General features: G+C 21.9%; 1 protein-coding gene across 2 annotated transcripts in view; it reads right to left on the bottom strand.

Moving 5' to 3' along the window:
- LOC122510191 (attractin) overlaps positions 1-21,306 on the bottom strand; it is a 37,067-nt gene that overhangs the window by 12,103 nt on the left and 3,658 nt on the right. For both annotated transcript variants that reach the window (XM_043624652.1, XM_043624653.1), the window contains exons 2-4: positions 10,824-11,171; positions 4,811-4,992; positions 801-1,195 (exon numbers count right to left, since the gene is read on the bottom strand). In XM_043624652.1, the coding sequence (XP_043480587.1) occupies positions 801-1,195; positions 4,811-4,992; positions 10,824-11,171 (925 nt within the window). The remainder of the gene's footprint in view (positions 1-800; positions 1,196-4,810; positions 4,993-10,823; positions 11,172-21,306) is intronic.

Here is a 21,306-nt window from a genome sequence, read left to right as displayed (position 1 = left end):
AATAATTATTTTATTCTTAAGGAGAATTTCATTAAGATTTTTAAAAATAATTCAATTCTTTCAAGGAATTCAATTAAGATTGTATTGAAAATAATCGAATTTCTGTGAAGAATTTTATTATTTATAAAATAATTGAATTCTTGCAAAGAATTTCATTAAATATTTTAAATAATTGAATTTTTTGGATAAATGTGTTTGCATTTTTTTAAATAATTGAATTTTTTGAAAAAATTTGTTTAAATTTTTTTAAATAATTGAATTTTTGGAAAAATTTATTTAAATTTTTTTAAATAATTGAATTATTATTCAATTTTTATTAAAATTTTACTTAAAAAAATTTATTTTTTGAGAATAATTTAATTATTTATGAAAGTAATTGAATTCTTATAAAAAATATTATCAAAAAATTTTGAAAATTATTAAATACTTTCGAGAAAATGATTTTAAATTGTATAAAAAATAATTAAATTCTTCGACTTTTTTTTAAAATTTTTTGAAAATAATAATTGAATTATTTTTAAAAAAATCAAAATTCTTTCAAAGAATTAAGTTAAAATTGTACCTATAGAATACAATTGAATTCTTCTTCAGAATTGTATCAAAATTTTTGAAAATAAAAAAATTTGTAATTTACATAATAATAAGAAATTAGAAATTATTAAAATTATTAACGTTATTAAATTAACATTTGCTAGTTTGAAAATAATTTCCAATAAATTTACAAGCCTATAATATAATAATATTTCAAATTTTATTTTCTGAATGCATAGTGTAAAAAATTAATTTTATCCCCTACAAACCTTGAGTGGACCGCACATGGAACGATTGCTGCATTCATCATGAACGGTGACGTTCTCCCAAACTTTGGCCGAAACATCAAATGCCCACAATTCGTTGGTTACTGTCGAATTTTGAATGACGCCACCGTACAAGTAAATTTTGTCCCCAAAGAGAACGCAGGAATGACCATAACGTGGCAGTGGAAGTTTTCCCTCGACGTGAGGAGTTTCCCAAACATTTCCATTGAAATCGTAGACATAGATCATTTTCGCCCGATGAAAACTTTCGCCACCCACCACGTAAAGCGAATCCCTCCAAACTATCGCACAGTGACTGGCTGAGCCTTCCGGGGAAAAATCCTTGTACGTGATGGATTCCCAGTAGCCGCGCTCACTTCTCTGACTGCAGTCTGATCCTGAACATAGAAAAAAATCCCTTTTAATAAACAAAATCAAGTACCAAATATTAAATATAATCGTAAAAAAACAAATTGATAACCAATTTGTTTTTATTTTCTTCAGATTTGCTTTTTATATTTTTTGCCATTATACTAATTTTCTAAATTCTTAAATCCCAATTTCTGAATTCAAATTAAATTCAAATTTCGAATAGCAAGTTTCTTCGGTATCGAAAATAAAATTAAATTCTCGCCACGTTAATTAAGTGAAATTTTTTAATTTGTGTATCGATTTAGATTGTAGAATGCCAATTTGCAAGAGGCTAAAAGAAATAATGAATGAAATAAATTAAGAGCTTCTAATCGATAAACTCGGAGTGAGAAGAGTCTAATTAACAAATCGATTTAACGTCAGACGTCATTGTCCTCCAACCGTGAATTGAGAGCTTCAATAACGCGTGGGAGGCTCAATTAACGAGGAGTCTTATTCTTTTTTTTTTGTTCCTCATTAGCAAAAAGAAGCATTAAACAAAATTATACGCACATGCGCTCACGAGGAGACTGCTTTACAAAACTCTTGTCTTTGTTTATGAATCGCGCAACACAACATAAAAAAATGAAGCTACCAATTATATTTTCACGGTTACTGATGTCTCTACACACGAAGTTATTTTATTTATGTTTTTTTCTTTTTTACTATTTTCTTTTTTTACTAATTTTCTTTACATACAAACAAGTTTCTTACACATTTCGTTCAACCAAGTCTCCCCGTATTTACTTCTCTCGTTTACTTTATTACTACTGTTTAACGGAATATGAGAGGTTTTTATATACTAGAGTGCCTTTTAAAAGTACGTTGAACTCAAATATATTGCCGAGAGTTTTCATTTTTTTCTCCTATCCCTTTTTTTCCCCCTATTATCACAAAGTTAATATTTCATTATCAAAAGTGAGAGAATTTTACCTTGCGACAAAATAGTTTTATTTTACAATTTATTAGCCAATAAAATACCTTTCAAAGTGTAACAATTTATGGCGATGGATCTCGAATTTTTTCTTAAGTTAAAAAAAAAAAGTAAAAGAGAAACGACACTTTTTTCGTCAATTTACGCAAACGTTATGTTTAAAAATAATTTGCGAAATTCTGAGAAAAATTGTTTTTTACGCTTATTTAATGACTCCATGAATCATTTTCCTAATTGGTCATTTTTTTCCTCAACTAAACAGGATTTTTATGGTTGTTTTTAATTTTAAAAATTATTTTCAAAACATTTTTTCAAAAACTATAAAAACAGCATTCATATGGAAAATTTTAATTTAAAAATTAGTCGCACTAGAAGTTTCACTGAAATTGGAGCGAAATTCTTAATTTTGATTAGAGATAAAAAAAATTGTAATGAGATAATAAAAATAACTGAAATAAAATAACGAAAGTCGACGAAAAATCAAAACATCAAAATAAATTAAAATTAGAGTGAAAGAATTAAACAGAGAGAAGAAAAATTTAATTTTGATTAGAATTTTACTTTTATAACTTCGAATTTGAAATAATTAAATTCTTGCATACAATTTTATTATAATTTTTGAAAAGAATTGAATTGTTTCGTAGAATATATTATATAAACTTGAATGAAATAATTATTGAGTAAAAAAAAATATATTTGAACCAATAACCTTAGTATTTGAAGCAAATAAAATTTAATTGACTTAAATCAAATAAAAATTACTTTATTGTCTGGAAGATTTTATTGAAATTTTTTTTAAATAATTAAATTCTTGCAGAGAAATTTAATTAAAATTAAATTGAAACAATTTAAATCTTACGAAGATTTTTGAAAATAATTGAATTATTTGGGAGAATTTTAAACCAAATTTTTGAAAATAATTGAATTTTTAGAGAAATTTTCTGAAAATTGTATTTAAAATAATTGAAATCTTCCAAAGAATATTATAACTTATTGAAATAATTCAGTTCTTGTGACGAATTTTATTAAAATTGTATTAAAAATAATTGAATTCTTATAAAGAATTATATCAAAATATTTAAAAAATAATTTCATTCTTGCGAATTTGATTAAAATTTCTAAAAATAATTGATTTTTTGCGAACAATTTCATTAAAATTTCTTAAAATAATTGAATTTTTTCAAGGAATTTTATTGAAATTGTATTTAAAATAATTAAATTCTTCGAATGAATATTATAATTTATGAAAAAAATAATTCAATTCTTGTGACGATTTTGATTAAAATTATATACAATAGAATTTTCTCGATAATTTTTTTTTTTAAAAAATATTAAAAATAATTAAGCACCAGAAAAAAATTTTAGTATTTATGAAAATAATTGAATTCTTTCAAGGAATTTAATTTTTAATTTTCTCTAAAATTTTTTAATTTTAAAATTTCTGAAAATAATTGAATTTTTTCAAGAAATTTTATTGAAATTGTATTTAAAATAATTGAATTCTTCCAATGAATATTATAATTTATGAAAATAATTCAATTTAAAAGAAATTTAATTTAATAAAATTTAAATGAAAATTTATGAAATCATCTGAAGAGTTTTATAATTTATGAATTCAATTCTCTCAACGAATTTTATTAAAATTGTATTTGAAATAAATGAAAAATAATTGGATATTTTCAAGGAATGCTATTGAAAGTTTTAGAAATAATTGAATTCTATTAAAAGAAATTTAATTTACTAAAATTTAATTGAGAATTTATCAAATCATCTGAAGAATTTTATAATTTATGAATTCAATTCCTTTGACGAATTTTATTAAAATTGTATTTAAAAGAAATGAAAAATAATTGAATTTGCTCTAGGAATTTTATTAAAATTTTTTAAAATAATTGATTTCTTTCAAGGAATATTATTAACATTTTTTAAAGTTCATTAAGAAATTTAAAAATAAAATTTCCTTTCATATTTTATTATTTATGAAGATAATTGAATTCTTGAGAAAAATTTTATTAAATTTATTGAAAAGAATTGAATTCTATTAAAAGAAATTATGAAACTTATGAAAATATCTCAATTCTTGCAATGAATTTTATTAAAATTGTATTTAAAATAAATTTAAATAAAAAAAAATTTTAAAGAAACTTTTAAAAAATTAATTTTAAAATACTCTACAACAGTTTTGCAAAAAGTATAAAAAAATCATTTGTATGAAAAATTTTAATTAAAAAAATAGTCGCACTAGAAGTTTAAACTGAAATTGGAGCGGAATTTTTAATTTTAATCACAGATAAAAAAAATTGAATTGAGATATATCTAATAAAAATAACTAAAATAAAATAACGAAAGTCGACGAGAAATGCAAAAATCAAAATAAATTAATATTGGAGTGAAAAAATCAGAGTGAAGAAAAATTTAATTTTGATTAGAATAAAAAATTTGATTAAAGTAAAATGAGTCAGTAAAAAAAATGATAAAGAGAAAATTAAATGAAATAAAATGAAATTACTTAAATTAAATTCTACTATTAAATTAGAGTAGAAAATAAAAATTGTGTATATTAAATTCTTGAATTTTTTCTTCTCTCTCTCTCGCCTTTTTTTTATTATTGGAAAATGAACGTGACTGATCTTATCGGGGCATTATGTGACGTGGTTTTTTTTTCTACCTTTGAATCCACGAGCACATTCGCAGTGGTGCTTCTCTCGATTGCATTCGCCCTGACCATGGTGAGCTGAACAATTGTTGGGACAGACTTGCTCGTCACAGGCTTCCCCAGTCCACGTGGCGTCACACGTACACACCCCCTCTATGCAAACACCATGTCCGGAACAGTCTGCATGCGAATATCTATAGGGGGAGAAAAATAGAAAATGAAAGAAATGAAAAAATCAAGCATGTGAGTTGAATACGACATTATAATGTAAGTTGTCCCTCTTTTCCAAAAAAAAAGAAAGAAAAAACAAACAAATATTCACCCTCCAGAATTTAGAACAAGACCTCGAATGTTTTTCCGTACAATCCATGAATGGGGAAAAAAGAATTTTCAAAACCCATCCATATGACACGTATCGCGATTTATTATTTATTATTATCTTTTTTTCAAGTTACACAAGTCTCTCTACCATTACGTAAAAATGATAATCATATTACTTCAATTTTTTTTTTCTCAATAAGACAATGTCTAGGATTTCACTTAAGCATGACAAGTTTCTCCTAAATGCCACGGACGTTAATAATTTTCCTCTGAAACTCAAATTACTTAATGAAATACAAATTTTTTCCTACAATGAAATTAATGCCTTTAAATAATAAATTTAATTTTAATTTATAATTCTTTCAATTTATTTAAATAATTAAATATTTCGGTTTTAAGTATTTTTATTTTATATTAAGTGTAAATATTTAATCAACATTTAACGAAAAAAATTTGAAAACTATTTTTTGATTATTGAAAGTTTTATTTATCTGTAAATTTCTTCTCTATTTTTCTTTTCTATAAATGAATAAAATTAAGAATCGTGCAATTTAAAAATTATACATCTTGAAAATTTTTCTTACTTTTTCCAATCAGGAACAATTTAATACTTTTTGAGGCATTGTCTTTAATGAGAAGTACTGAGAGAAACTAGAGTTGAATAAGAGAAAAAAAGTTTCGGCAATTCTTTCTTGAATTAGACGAGAATCATAATCAAATCTCGGGAACTGTAATAACGAGGTCTTTTTCTTTAATAATAAAAGGAATAATAAATAGTAATAATTCTAGTAGTTATAATAATAAAATTAATATAATAATTATTTAATAACAATCAAGATATTCTGCCCTCAAGTGAAGTTACTTAGTCTATGAATTCTTTTTTCTCAAATTAAAAAAATCCATAACTAGATTTACAGTTGCAATTTTTAAAGAAATTATCAATTATTTATCACTTATTATTGTAATCAAATAATTGAATTCTCGTACAACTTTTCGATAAAAATTGATTTGAAAAAGAATTTCAGTTAAAATTTTAGAAAATATTTCAAAAATTCTTAGAGATAATTAAATTTCAAAACATTTTACAATGAAAGTATTTTTAATTATTAATTCCTGGTGGAAAAATAAATAACAATAAGTATTCAAATATTTATTAAACGAAAATTAATAGAATTTGAAAAATTTTATTTAGAAATTCCGAAAAAATGAGGTTTTTAAAAAATCGTAATTAAAATTTTTTGTAGTTGAATTTCCGAAAATAATTTTTAAAAATTGAAAATTTTCTCAAATATTAAAGAATTTTATTTTCTCACGTTTAAAAATTATTTTTAAATAATAATATGAAGAATTGTAACTAAAAATTTGAAAAATAATTAAATTTTACAAAAATTTTTATATTTAAATAATTCAATTATCGTTGAATTCAAATATGAATTGATTTAAAAAAGAATAAAATTTCGAAATATAATTGAACATTAAAAGCGTTATAACAGGAATTTTAAGAAATAATTAAATTTTAAAAGGTTCTTAAATTGAAATCGCCATAAAAGTATATTTGAATGTTTAATTAAAAAATTATTAATTTATTATTTTCCTTTAAAAATGATTAAATTTTTGAATAAATTTATTTTAAAATTCTAAAAATTAATTGCCTTTGAAAAAATTGCAGTTGTAATTTTTAGAAACAATTAAATTTCAAAAGGTTTTATAATGAAAATATTTAAAATATCCAATAAAATAAATAACAATAGATTTTTAAATATTTGTTTAACAAAAAATTATGGAATTTTTGAATAATGTAATACGTAGAATTTCTAAAAACAAATTAGTTTTTTGAAAAACTGTAATTAAAATTTTTTTAAAGATAATTGAATCGTATTTTTGGAGAATTATATTTCAAAAAATTATACTTTTTGAAAATTTTAAATTTTAGGTATTAAATTTAAAAAAGAAATTTTTTATAACTAACAACGAGTATTAAAATTCCACGCGCGTATAGTTATTCTAGTTGCAATAATAATAAAAAAAATAATAGGTAGTAAATATATTAATAATAATAAAAATATTAATAATTATAAGAACAATAACAATAAAGAAAAAAAACCTCAAGAAGCCATTTAAAGTTGTGCGTTAACAAGAAACCATTCAAAATCCCCTGATAAATATTACTCAAAGTTAATATTTTCAAATTTAAACATACTTTTTCAAAATTAAAACTCTTTTTCTTCCTTTTATTACTTGTAAATTTTTATATTCATATAAAAGAATTTTTGTAAAATTTATTTTTCAAAGTAGACAATAAAATTTCTCTCTTTTCTGCGCAAATTTTACACGAAACGAAATGGAAAATTTTTTTTTTCTTTCTCGTATAATATAAAAAAATTTACTGTACAGTAAAAATCGCGAATGATATAACGATTATTTCTCTGAAGGTATAAAAGTAATATAATAGAATATTGAATAAAAGGAACTCGGAGGTCAAAGTACACCAGGAGAAATAAAAGTTTTACAGTGATTTTTTTATTTTAACGTCGATGGTCATGTGAATAAATAGCCTGTTAAAGTTTTAGATTAACAACCTATAAGAAACCGTGCTGTGCAAAAAGGGGAACATGAGTTCATACTCCATCGATAATTGAACCGTTCCTTGGAACGTAAACAGACTTATTAAAAAGCAATACCTGCACAACAAAATCCAATTACCTTTTTCTTTTTCTATTTTTTTTTTTTTGTTTGATATTATATAAATATAAAAATTATGCATATATTCAATATGAGTTGGAAAAAAAGAGAGACCATAAAGATTCAAATGTTTCAGTATTGCTTCTTGAAATTCCTGTCACTTTTACTATATACTTTATATATACGTGTTTTAACAACACTGTAATAAAAAATAAAGTACGTGCTATATGGCATGTATTAAGGAATTAAGGTGTTAAAAGATAAAAAGCGAGAAAATAAACTTTTATGAATGTTGTTAAAGGAAAATAGCAAACTGTATTCATTCGAGAAAGAAAGAAATCTCTTTTCGAAAGATAGTGGAGATAAATTTAGATAAATTATTTTCAGAATCAAAATTAATTCAAAACATTCTTTTTTTAAAATTATAATCATCAAATTTTGATTGTGACCTCCGAGATAAATAATCAGTACCTACTTAACAATTTGCTCGTTATATCATTTGCTTCTTACATTACTCTTTTTCTGAATTCTTTTTTTGTATTATTTTTAAAATTTTTAATCTCCATTTTTTAATATTTATTTGTTCTGTAAACAAAAATAAAAAAATTGTATTAGACTGCTAATTTAATTCTTCTGCAAACAAAAATAAAAATTGTATCAAACTTTGCTAATTTACATTCTGTCTTGTATTTTTCCAAAAACAAAATTTAGAAATTGGTAATTTATTTTTTCCCAGTTTTGAAAGTTCAAATGAACGAAAATTTTTCTCATTTAAATATTTTTTAAAATTACTGTACAATAGAGAAAAATAATTAAAATTAAACATTTATTTAGTTAGGAATATTATCTTTAATATGAAAAATAATTTTTTTTGTAAAAATAAAATAATTAAATAAAAAAATTATGATACCAATCAAGTTTAACTCTTTCAAAAATTTCACTTTTTCCTACAAGTTCTAACTAAATTCCTTCTCTAAATTAATTATTTAAAATAATTTTCCAAAAGTTCTTCGAGTATTTAATTATTTAAATAAGAAAATTAGAATTTTTTTTAATAATTCTAACTGTACCTTGTCATGGATTTTATTAAAAATTCAAAAAATAATAATATTATTCATAGATTCAAAGAATTTTTGGACAAATTTAAAAAAAGTAATTAGTTTTTTGAAAAATGTTTCAAATAAAATTTTTAAAGGTGATTTCTACAAAATTTCAATAATAATTTTAAACAATATATTGCAATTATTTTTTGTAAACATTTGAATTTTTGAAAAACTAATTAAAAATATTAAAAATAAAGGAATTTTCAAAAATTAGAAAAAATTCTAAGAATTACTTTTTTTTAAATATTTGAATAAACTTTTGGATTCCAATTTTCATTAACTCTCATTTTAAAATTTCCATTTGAAGCTTTTTCATAAAAATTTTTGAGAAATCAGTTATTTTGAAAATTTAACAATTAAAATTCTTTAAAATTTGTTTTTCAAAAATTTTAATCAAACACTTGAAAAAAAATCAATTATTTTCATTAAAATTTTACAAATAAAAAATGTAAACAAATTTTGGAATCAAAATAAAAGGAAGAATACTGTAATTAATAAAAAATAATTCCAATTTAATTACATCTTCTCAGGAAATTGCAGAATTTTGTTCAAAATTCAAGAATACGATATTTAATTTTAAAAAAACGTAATTTTTAATTAAACTAATTCTCTTTCTACAGAAAAAATTGAAAATTTAATGAATTTTATGAATAAAAAAAGGAATTTGGTGAAGTTCATAACGTTTACGATCAACGATTAAAAAAAATATATTTTCTAAAAGGAAAATAACAAAATTTCTTTGTTTAAAAAATTTTTTCCACAAATATTGGATCAAGAAACTTTCCAAAAATGTTTTTATACAAAAGTCTGTAAAATTTTGCTTCAAAAAATATTTTTTTCTTCTAAATCGCTAATCATAAACGTTGTAAATTTTACCAAAGTGAAAAAATTGAAAAAAATGTAAAGTGAAGAATAATTCTAAAGTATATCTTCTCCTAGAAATTGCAAAATTTCGTTAAAAATTCAAGAATACGATACAATAAAATGATTACAGGACAAAAAATCCAATTAAAAAAATGCAGATCGAAAAATTCAAGAAAATAAGTCTAAAATACAAAAAATCCAAAATAAAAATGTCCAAAGTCAAAAAATCCATAAATTTCGCAGAATTTTAATTATTTGCATAAATAATACAATTCTACACAAAAATTCAATTATTTTCATAAATAAAAAAATTCTTCACAAAAATTCAATTATTTTCATAAATAAAAAAATTTTAATTATTCTATAAAAATTTTAAAACAATTATTCCAAGAAGTAGAATTATTTATAACAATTTTGATAAAATTTTTTACAAAAATTTAATTTTTTTTCAATACAATTCCAATTAAATTACTCGATTAATTGAATTATTTTCAGAAATTTAAAATTTCTGTGAAATTTTTATTAATTATGAAAATAATTAAATGATTTATACAATTTTATTAAATTAGTAAATATTGGAAATCATTGGAATTAGAAAATTTTTTGAAAATAATTAAATTGAAATTAGGACAAGAATTTTTTTGACATCTTTGAAAATAATTAAACTTTGGAGAAGAATTTTATTATTTATAAAGATAATAATTGGGATTTTTACGACAATTTTTTTCAAATTTTAAACATAGTTGAATTTAATTTGTTTTTAAGTAACTGAATTTCTGCAATTATTTGTAATTTCTCCAAAATTGAATTTTTTTTAGTGTTTTCAACAAAAATTTAAATTAGAAAATTTTTAAATTCTATTATTTTTAAAATTGCTAATTTTATTTTAATGCTAGTAAAATAATTAAATGAAAATTTTTCTCAAAAGAAATTGTAGAATTTCGTTCAAAATTGAAGAATTCAATATAAGAAAATAATAATTGTGAACCAAGTTTAGCTCGTTATTAATTATTATAAATTGTAGAAAGAAAAAAAAAGGAGGAAAAAATATTCACCTGCTGGGACATGCATTTATCTTATAGGTGATATTAAAGCCACTCATATTGTATGCGACGTCTGAGTAGAAATGAAGAAGAGCATTTCCGGAGCGTGCTATAACTTCCGGCACTCTCCGGATGTGGTAGCCATCCTTGTGCATCAATCCAGTAAAGACACCGAGCAATGGTGCCTCTACACTGTCTCCGTCGAAAATGTATAAATGATCCCAACCACATTCCGTCGCAAATTCCTCAATATGCATTCGTATCGTGGAATTTGGATTACTCTCAATCAACCACGAGCACTTCACATCCGTCGTATAATTACCAATTCCGTCTTGAATACTTCCAGAAGGCTCCGTCAATCTGTAAATCACGCATTTAATTAGAAAATTAATTCACTTAAGTAAAAAAAATCAATAAAAAGAAAAAGAAATTTTAAAACTCAATTTTTTTCGCAAAAAACAATTTCATCAATTTTTGTCCCCAGTCATTTTTTTTTTGTCACAGAAGAAAAATTTTTCTCACAGTTTATAAATTCTACAGGAAGGAGAAATAAAATTTTTTTCTTCTCTAATTTCCGCGCAAAAGAAAATTAATGAAAAAAAAGGGATTATAATTTCCAAGTCGTAAAAAAGAATTGGCAAAAATAAAGCGAGGAGAGATTGAATATATAATAAAATTCGAGATTATTAAAGAGTATAATTAATAAAGTACAAGACCCTTTAGACTTGAAATGGGCGCAAATTATGACGTTCATTTGAACTCAATGAATTTTCTGCGGGAGAAAGTTCTCTCGCACTTACGCAGGAGAGTATATATTGCCAACAGAATGGCATACTTATCATTTGACATTTACGCCCAGCGCTTTTTATATAGCTCTCTTAGAAGAAGAAAAGTACCTATTCACTAAGTAAGATGATTTTATGCTTAAATCTTACACATAAAAGCCTCCCATTGATAAATAATATTCGAGAATAAAAAAAAAGTACTCTTCCTCTATATTTTTCATATTCGAGTCTATTTCAATTTTTCCTGAATCAGTGAAAAATTCCGGATTATGTATAATATGTACGTAGGTACAAAGGTGAAAAAAATGAGAAATAAAAATTATTCTAATTTTAACTTTTTATTTCATTTTTTTTTTCTCTTTTCATGTCCATGAAGTTTCAAAAGTTCATATGGACGTCGATATTTTTATCACTTAATTTGAATTTTAATTACAAAATATTGTTTTTCAAAATTAAAAAATTGATTTTTGATTAAATATTAAATAAATATACATTTACGATATTTTCCATTGCAGTCTAGTATTTTTTTTTTTTAAATATTGGAGTAGAAAAAAATTTTTCGTTGAAATATTTTTCAATAACAAGTTGAAATCTTTAGGAAAAAATATTTTTCCGCTTTTCATTTGTCATAATAATTAAATTGAATTTTAGAATGAATTTTTAACTAAATAAATGTTCAATTACGATTTTTTCATTTCAAATCTAGTAATTTTTAAAAATATTACAGAACAAAAAATATTTCTTTTAATATTAAACGTTCAAAAACTTTAGGACAATTTATTTTTTCCGTTTTTTATTTGTCATAATAATTAAATCCAAATTTTAGAATTAATTTTTAACTACATAAATTTTCAAATACAATATTTTCAATTTATACAAATTTTAAAACTCTTCATTTCAATTATCCTAAAGAATTCAATTATTTTCAAAAATTTCTATAAAATTCTTCACAAGAGTTCAATATATTTTCATAAATAATAAAATTCTTGACAAAAATTCAATTATTTTCAGAAATTTTAATAAAATTTAATAAAATTCACAAGAATTCAAATATTTTAAAATATTTTGATATGATTCTTTATAAGAATTCAATTATTTTCAATACAATTTTGATTAAATTTCTTAAAAGAATTTAATTATTTACAAAACTTAATTGATAATATTATTCTCTATAAGAATTAATTATTTTCATAAATAAAAAATTCTTCAGCGAAATTCAATTATTTTCAAATATTCAAATAAATTTTTTCGCAAGAATTCAATTCATAAAAATTTTAATCCTTTGCAAGAATTTAATTAGTTTCAATACCATTTTAATAAAATTTCTCGAAAAATCGAATTTTTTAAAAAAATTTTAATATAATTCTTTGAAAAAATTTAATTATTTTCAAAAATGTTTATAAAATTCTCTATAAAAATTTATTTATTTTCAATACAATTCTAATTAATTTTCTCATAAAAATTTAATAATTTTTAGAACATTTATCAAATTTTTTTTTATCAGAATTCAATTATTTATAAAAATAATTGAATTCTGATTAAAAAATTCTATTATTTGAGGCATTCGATTATTTTAAATATAATTGGAAAATAAAATTTGTCTAAAAATTCAATTATATTTTTAATCATTTTAATAAAATTTTCCGAATTAATTCAATTAACGCAATTTGTAATTAAAATTCTCGATAAAATTTAATTATTTTTAAAAATGTCTTTAGGAAAATAATTTTCCCTTTTATATTTTTCATAATAATTAAATTTAATTTAAAACCAAAAAAAATTTCGTTAATTGAAAACAAGAAAAAGTACTCAAAAAAGAAAAAAAAATTAATAATCCCTCTAAAAATACATTTTCTTCTAATTAAACGTACAAGTTATTTTTGTACACTGTATTTATTTGTAAATTTTTATAATTGCCGACAATTTTCAAATTAAAACTGCTTTTCATCTGAAATTATTATCACTGATATTCAATTGAATATTGAAAAAGCTAAATTTATTTCTGAATATTGTAAATGGAATTGGGTCGTAATAATTTGATCGATAAAAAAAGAATATTCATGCCTCACTTTTTTATTCTTTTATTCATTCGACTTTAAATAATTAGTGTGAAAATTTTCACTTTAATTTCAAAAATTTCAATTCTCGTCCAATTATACGCCAGTTTAATTAAATATTATATGAAATAGTGTCGGGTAGAAAAATGAACTAATTAAATTAAATTAAATGATAGAAAAAAGGTATTCAATATTATTTTTAAAACAGATTTTCAATTTTTTACTTTTTTAAAAAATTAACATTATTTGTAAAGTATTTCTGTCGTTAAAACAAATTTTTTTTTTTTTGCAAAAGCCTGAATATTTTTCTCAAAAATCCTTGAAAAGGATGAGAAAAAATTTTTTCAAGTTTATTCCCCAAGAAAAAAATTTTCTTTATAGTTTTTTTTTTAAATTAATAATAATAAATTGTATTGGAAACAATTAAATCCTTATAGAGAATTTTATCAGAGGTTTAGAAAATAATTGAATTCTTCCGAAGAATTTTAATAAAATTTTGGAAAACAATTGAATTTTTTCAAAAAATGTTAATTAAAATTTTATTGCAAATATTTAAATTTTTCGGAAGAATTTTATTATTTATTATGAAAATAACTGAATTCTTGAGAAGAAATCTAATTAAATTTTGGAAAATAATTGAATTTTTTCGAAAAATGTTTTTAAAATGTAATTGAATATATTTAAATTCCTAGGAAAAATTTTATTATTTATTATAAAAATAACTGAATTCTTTCGTGGAATTTTTGTGAAAATTTTCGTAAATAATTGAATTGTTCCCAAAAAGTTTATTAAAATTTTTGAAAATTATAAAAAATATTAATTAAACAAATATTAATGCCAATAAAACACATATGAAAAAATAAACCTTCATTTTCGACATTAAACGACAGGATCATTTTTTTTTTATTACCAAAGGACGTAACAAATTTCCGATACTACATATTCGAAAATAAGATGTTTTTGAAGGAGAAATTTTTTTATTTTCGAGAATGTCAATATAAAATGGGGTGTCACACGCGTTGATATCTTTTTTAAAGCTTTTGATCTAATAAAACGAGCGTGACGTGAAGATTAACGATGTTCGATTTTTATATCCGCGTATTTAGTGATTCAAAACTGTTTGGCGAATCCGGAGCAATAACGTTACATAAAATACAACTTTTTTTTTTTTCTTAAATTTAATTCAAGGATTTTTGCGCGCGAGCTTAAAATTATAGTTTCCTCTAAAGGTGTTATAATTTTATAAAATATAAATTTTAAGGTGGTATTGTTTTTAATCCTATTTGTATATAGAATTTAATTGTTTTGAATGAAAAAAAAGAGGGAGATCTCCTTTAAAATTTAGTGTTGGGATCTTAATATTTCATGAGAATTGTTCCTTTTACTTCCTGTGGCTTCCCTCATGAACACTTAATACATAAAGCATGAGGAGATTATCTCCATGCGTGTATAGCATATTTCATATGTTAACTTGTTTCAAGATCTTTGTATAATTATTCGAATATGTCTTTTTGGAAAGTGAAGTTTTTATATAGCGTTAGAAGTGTTTTTTTGTGTATTCATTAATATTATTGGAGATAAGGAGATTTAAAAATGATCCCCAATTTATTTACCTACATTTATTCTTCAAATTAATACCAAAAAAAAATACCAAAAATATTTTTTATAAATTTTTTAAATTCAAATTTTTAATTTTTATTGCAATCAGTCATTTATAATTTAATAAAAAATACTTCGTTCATTTAAACGTTTAAAACTTGTGAAAGATTATAAAAAAAAAATTCTATCCTTCTCAAAGATAAAATTCAATTCTGTATTTTCAAAATTTTCAATAAAATTCTTCAAAAGAATTCAATAATTTTGAAAAATTTTAATAATATTCTTTGCAAGATTTCAATTATTTTTATTTATTAATTTAATTACATTTCTTGAAAGAATTTAATTATTTTTAAAAATTTTAATTACATTCTTGTTAAAAATTAAATTATTTTCATAAATAATAACATTTCTCCAAGGGACTCAATTATTTTTAATACAATTTTGATAAAATGCTCAAGAAAATTCAATTATTTACAATTTTAATAAAATTCATCACAAGAATTGAATTATTTTCATAAGTTATAAAATTCTTTTGAAGAATTCATATTATTTTAAATACAATTTTAATTAATAAAGCTTCTCAAAAAATTCAATTATTTTAAAAATTTTCAATAAAATTTTGTAAAACAAGTCAATTATTGTCATGAAAAATAATAAAATTCTTCGTTGGAACTTAATTATTTTTAATACAATTTTAATAAAATTTACCTAAAAATTCAATTATTTCCCCTACATTTTTAATTTAATTTCTCAAAAAATTCAATTATTTTCAAAAGAAATAATAAAATGCTTCGTTGGAACTTAATTGTTTTTAATACAATTTTAATGAAATTGATCGAGAAAATTCAATTACATATACAGAATTTTAATAAAATTTCTCTAAAAATTCAATTATTTTCAAAATTTAGATTTAAAATTCTCCGAAACAATTCAATTATTTCCAAAAATCTTAATAATATTCTTCACAAGATTTCAATTATTTCAATGCAAATTGTAATCAAATTTCTCAAAAAAATTTAATTATTTTTAAAAATTTCAATAAAATTCTTCGAAGCAATAAAGTAATTTTTATTTTATTTAAGTCAATTAAATTTTATTTGCTTCAAGTGCTGAGGTTAATGGTTCAAATATAATTTCTTTGACTCAAATAAAAATTATTTAATTCAAGTTAATATTTATTTCATAATACATTATAATAATCGTAAGTTTCCTTTCCGTTAGCAAATTATCTGCATTCATTTGTTTGTTTTGAAAATTAAATTCTGTGGGTTATGTATTGGCATTTTTTATATATTTTTTAATGTCAAACTTTTTAATGTGGTGAATACTTTACTTATTAAATTGTCTCGACTCTTTGGTAAAAAATCTAAAATTATCGAAAATTATCAAAAATTCAAAAATCCGAATTTCTTAAAATTTAACATTCTTTCCTCTCTTTTATGGGATTCAGCTTCATTATTTTTGTGCTTTGGAAAAATACTTTACTTATTAAATTGTCTCGACTTTTTGGTAAAAAATCTAAAATTATCAAAAATTCGAAAAAATTCAAAAATCCGTTTTTCTTAAAATTCAACATTTTTTCCTCTCTTTTATGGGATTTAGCTTCATTATTTTTGTGCTTTTGGAAAATACTTTACTTATTTAATAGTCTCGACTTTTTGGTAAAAAATCTAAAATTATCAAAAATTCGAAAAAATTCAAAAAACCGAATTTCTTAAAATTCAACATTTTTTCCTCTCTTTTATGGGATTTAGCTTCATTATTTTTGTGCTTTTGGAAAATACTTTACTTATTTAATACTCTCAACTCTTTGGTAAAAAATCTAAAATTACCAAAAATTCGAAAAAATTCAAAAATCCGATTTTCTTAAAATTCAACATTTTTTCTTCTCTTTTATGGGATTCAGCTTTATTATTTTTGTGCTTTTGGAAAATACTTTACTTATTTAATAGTCTCGACTCTTTGGTAAAAAATCTAAAATTATCAAAAATTCGAAAAATTTCAAAAATCCGTTTTTCTTAAAATTTAACATTCTTTCCTCTATTTTATGGGATTCAGCTTCATTATTTTTGTGCTTTGGAAAAATACTTTACTTATTAAATTGTCTCGAATCTTTGGTAAAAAATCTAAAATTATCGAAAATTATCAAAAATTCAAAAATCCGATTTTCTTAAAATTCAACATTTTTTCTTCTATTTTATGGGATTTAGCTTCATTATTTTTGTGCTTTTGGAAAATACTTTACTTATTAAATTGTCTCGACTCTTTGGTAAAAAATCAAAAATTATTAAAAATTATCAAAAATCCGAAAAATCGAATTTCATAAAATTCTTTATTTTTTCTTTTCTTTTATGCCATTTAGCTTTATTATTATTTGAATTTTTAGTCAAGAGAAAAAATGGAAAACTGAAAAAATTTAGAAACTTTTAAAAATTCCAGGCCTTTTCCATGATTTCCCTGATTTCCAGATTCTGTAGGAACCCTGCTTTTGTCTGACTTTCTTCTAAATTATCGAATTCAGTGATTTCTGGGGTGAATTTGGTTAATTTGTAAAATGATTAATTTCTATTTGAATTCGTTTTTTTTTTAATGTAGAAAATCTGATGTTAATTTAATTCTTTTTTCGTTATGCACGGCAAAAAATATTTAGCTGGATGAACTACAGATTTCACTTTAGTAGCGAAATTATTTAGTGCTTCAATTAATACTTTCGTTATTCTAGAGAAACTTATCGCTATTTCAAGTAAAACTTTTTTCAGTGTGTAATAATTAGGTATTATTTCTTTAAAAAGTATTTAATTTAAAATGGCTTTATAAAAAAAGCAATGCAAAAGATGACCCAGATATTAATTGTAATTGTTCTAGTCATAGTTTAAGTCTAGTAATGTAAATTCTATTTAAATTGAGACCATTGAGTGAAATTATTTGAATTTTAGTTAGTTAAATCTCTTTGTTATGTTATAATAATTATTTCTTTAAAATTTTTTAAATTGTTTAAAATAAGCAGCCCCATACAACATTCCCGCGCGCTTGCGCGCGGATAGTTTGGCTAGTAAACAAATAATCGTTTATTTGAATCAATTAAATTTTCTTTATTACACTGAATAAAAATTTATTTGGTTTTAAATCACCGATTGCTCGTTTCTTATCTAATAAATATGTACTTTATTCAAATAATTTTTAATGAATTCAAACAAATCATATTTGAACCAATAATATTTTAGTATTTGATATAAATACAATTTAATTGACTTAAAATAAAAATTAATTCATACAAGTACATATTTATTTGATAATAAACAAATAATCGTTTATTTGAATCAAATAAATTTTCTTTAGTACAGTAAAAAAAATTTATTTGAAAAATTTATTTCAAGCAAATGACCGATTGCTTGTTTATTATCAACAAATTAATCAAAAACAATAATCAAGTAATTAAATAAATTATTTCAATCAAAATTATCATTTCCGTATAGTTTTTTTTTTTTTTTTTTTGCAAAATACAATATACTGTCGAGAAGATTGCTAAGAAATTGCTTTCTGAAGAGTGAATAGTTAACTTTGATAAAAAAAAAAACCCCGCAATTTGGCAAGAACTTTACCCCCGCAGTAAGTTTAGAACTTCATCAAACTCGATAGTAATGACCCAGATAATTTTGTATGAACAAGGGAAACCGGTTAATGACGGGTGCCTTCATCTGTAATAACGGTAAATATAATATTCACATGTTATAAAGTGGCAAAACTCTCAACTATCTTTTCCACATTAATGGAAAACCTCCCATCTTGTGTGCTCTATAATTTCCTCCTTAATAAATGACAAAGGAAAACGAAAACTCACAATTTCACCATACCGAACAAAAGAAAATAGAACAAAAAAATATTCTAAATTATTATTTTTCTTAACTCAATTTTCTCACCGTGTTAAATGTTTATAAAAAAAAAATATTATCATCATTATCGCAGAATGAAAAATTGCATTACATTTTTATTGCCATTTTTACTTTTTTGTCTTTTTCTTTTTTTTTAATAAATTATTTTGTTGGCCTGGACAATAAAAAATATAGTTTTCAGAACAATGGTTGGCAGTTCATTTTTATGGTTTCAAGTTCACCCGTTATACGCTAACTCTAGCGAACTTCCTACCTTTAGAAAGTATATCAACTGTGATACATTATATTTCTGAGATATAAACTGCATAAGCTATTGTCTACTTTAATTCTCATTTGTAATCTTATAAAATCTTTAATTATAAAATTTAAATCAAAAAGAAAAATTTTAATTCTCACGCAGAAATTATTTTGCTTTTCTTTATAATAAACCTAAGCAAAATATTACTTTAAATTTTTATTTCTTTTTATTTCTATTTACTATTAAATAAATAAAAAGAAAATCTGATTTTGCAGTTAAATGATTTTAAATGATTCATAAACGCTTTTTATAAAACAAAAGAAAATATCGAAGTCTGTCTCGAAGGTCTCCTCTTTCTCTGTTGAAATACTAATTATTTGCGTAATCAGTGCAAACGTGTGTTACTTTCAAACAATAATTAATTACAGTTTTTAATAGAAACAGTATTTTAATATTAATTATCCTTTTAAGCAATTTTTTGATTTTTCAATTTTTCTCCCTTTTTGTATTTTTGCTTTTTTGCATTTTTTTGTTTTTGCATTTTTTGCATATTTCAATTTTTCAATATTTTTCATATTTTCTGCATTTTAGCACTTTTAGCATTTTTTTTTTTAATACCACCATTTGATAATAAAAATAATAATCAAAATCAATTTTTTTAACACACAAATAAAATATCAGCTCTTGACGCATTATTATTTATTCATTTTTTTTTGTTTTTATTTTTTTTAATAATCTCGTAAATTTCTTTTCACTGCAACGGGAACCATATGAGCTTTTGTCATTTTGTCCGACACACAATCCATTTTCACAGACGGGTCGACAAAAATATAGGAGAGAGACCATAAAATAAACAAGATTGTGGAAAACTCATAACATAAAAAGTACATTCGACAAATAGAGCGAAATATTGCCCACCGCACGAGTTCAATTAAAAAAAAAAATTCAATTCTGGTTTGTTTTTTTTTCTCTCTCTCTCTCCTTGCTATATTATACGAGTATAAAAACCGTTAATAAACATTTAAAATAGTCAATTATCATCATGAATGTTAAAAAATTGCTTTCAACTTTAAATCCCATTAATATTCTCTGATTCTTCGCACAAGACGCAACCACTCGACGTTTCGCGAATAAAAATTCTTTCGCTTTATCGTTGATTCATCTCAGCGAGCAATAAACTTTTCTCTTAAATCATAATCATAGTTTTCACTGCTGGATTATTTTTTTTTTCATTGATTCATTGTTAATTTATTTTTGATTCATTGTTAATTCATTATTGATTTATTGTTAATTCATTATTGATTCACTGTAAGGGTTGACGCAAAATTTTAATTTTGTTTTTCCCTGACTTTTCCCTCATTTCCAGACAAAATTTTCACTTTTTCCCTGACCCTCAAGAACATTAATAACTTCTTCTTTAAATAAATATTTAATAATTATTATTCTTCTATAAGAATTAAGATTCTCAAATTCAATAACTTATGAGAATATTGTAATAAATTTAAAAATGACAGAGTAATAAAATTATTATTTTATATCATAAAAATAATTGTAACTCAAAATTCAAATTTTCAAAAATTTTAATTTTATCCCTTCTTAAAATTCAATTTTTATTTATAAAAATTCACGCTATAATGTTTTTAATATTCAATTATTATGTAAAATTTTAAAGGAATAAATGGAATTTTCTATCACTTTACTTAAAATGTTATAAAAATAATTGAAATTCTGCGATAAGTTTTGATATTTATGAAAATAATTGAATTCTTGCAACGAATTTTATTAAAAAATTTTTTTAAAGAATTGAATTCCTGTGAAGAATTTTATTTGTGAAAATAATTGAATTCCAGTGAAAAATATGATTATTTATGAAAATAATTAATTTCTTGTGAAGAATTTTATTCAAATTTTTTTAAATAATTG

Source organism: Leptopilina heterotoma, unplaced genomic scaffold (assembly GCF_015476425.1).
Source record: "Leptopilina heterotoma isolate Lh14 unplaced genomic scaffold, ASM1547642v1 Lhet_68, whole genome shotgun sequence".
NCBI classification, from domain to species: Eukaryota; Metazoa; Arthropoda; class Insecta; order Hymenoptera; family Figitidae; genus Leptopilina; species Leptopilina heterotoma.
This window is presented reverse-complemented; position numbering and strand designations above follow the sequence as displayed.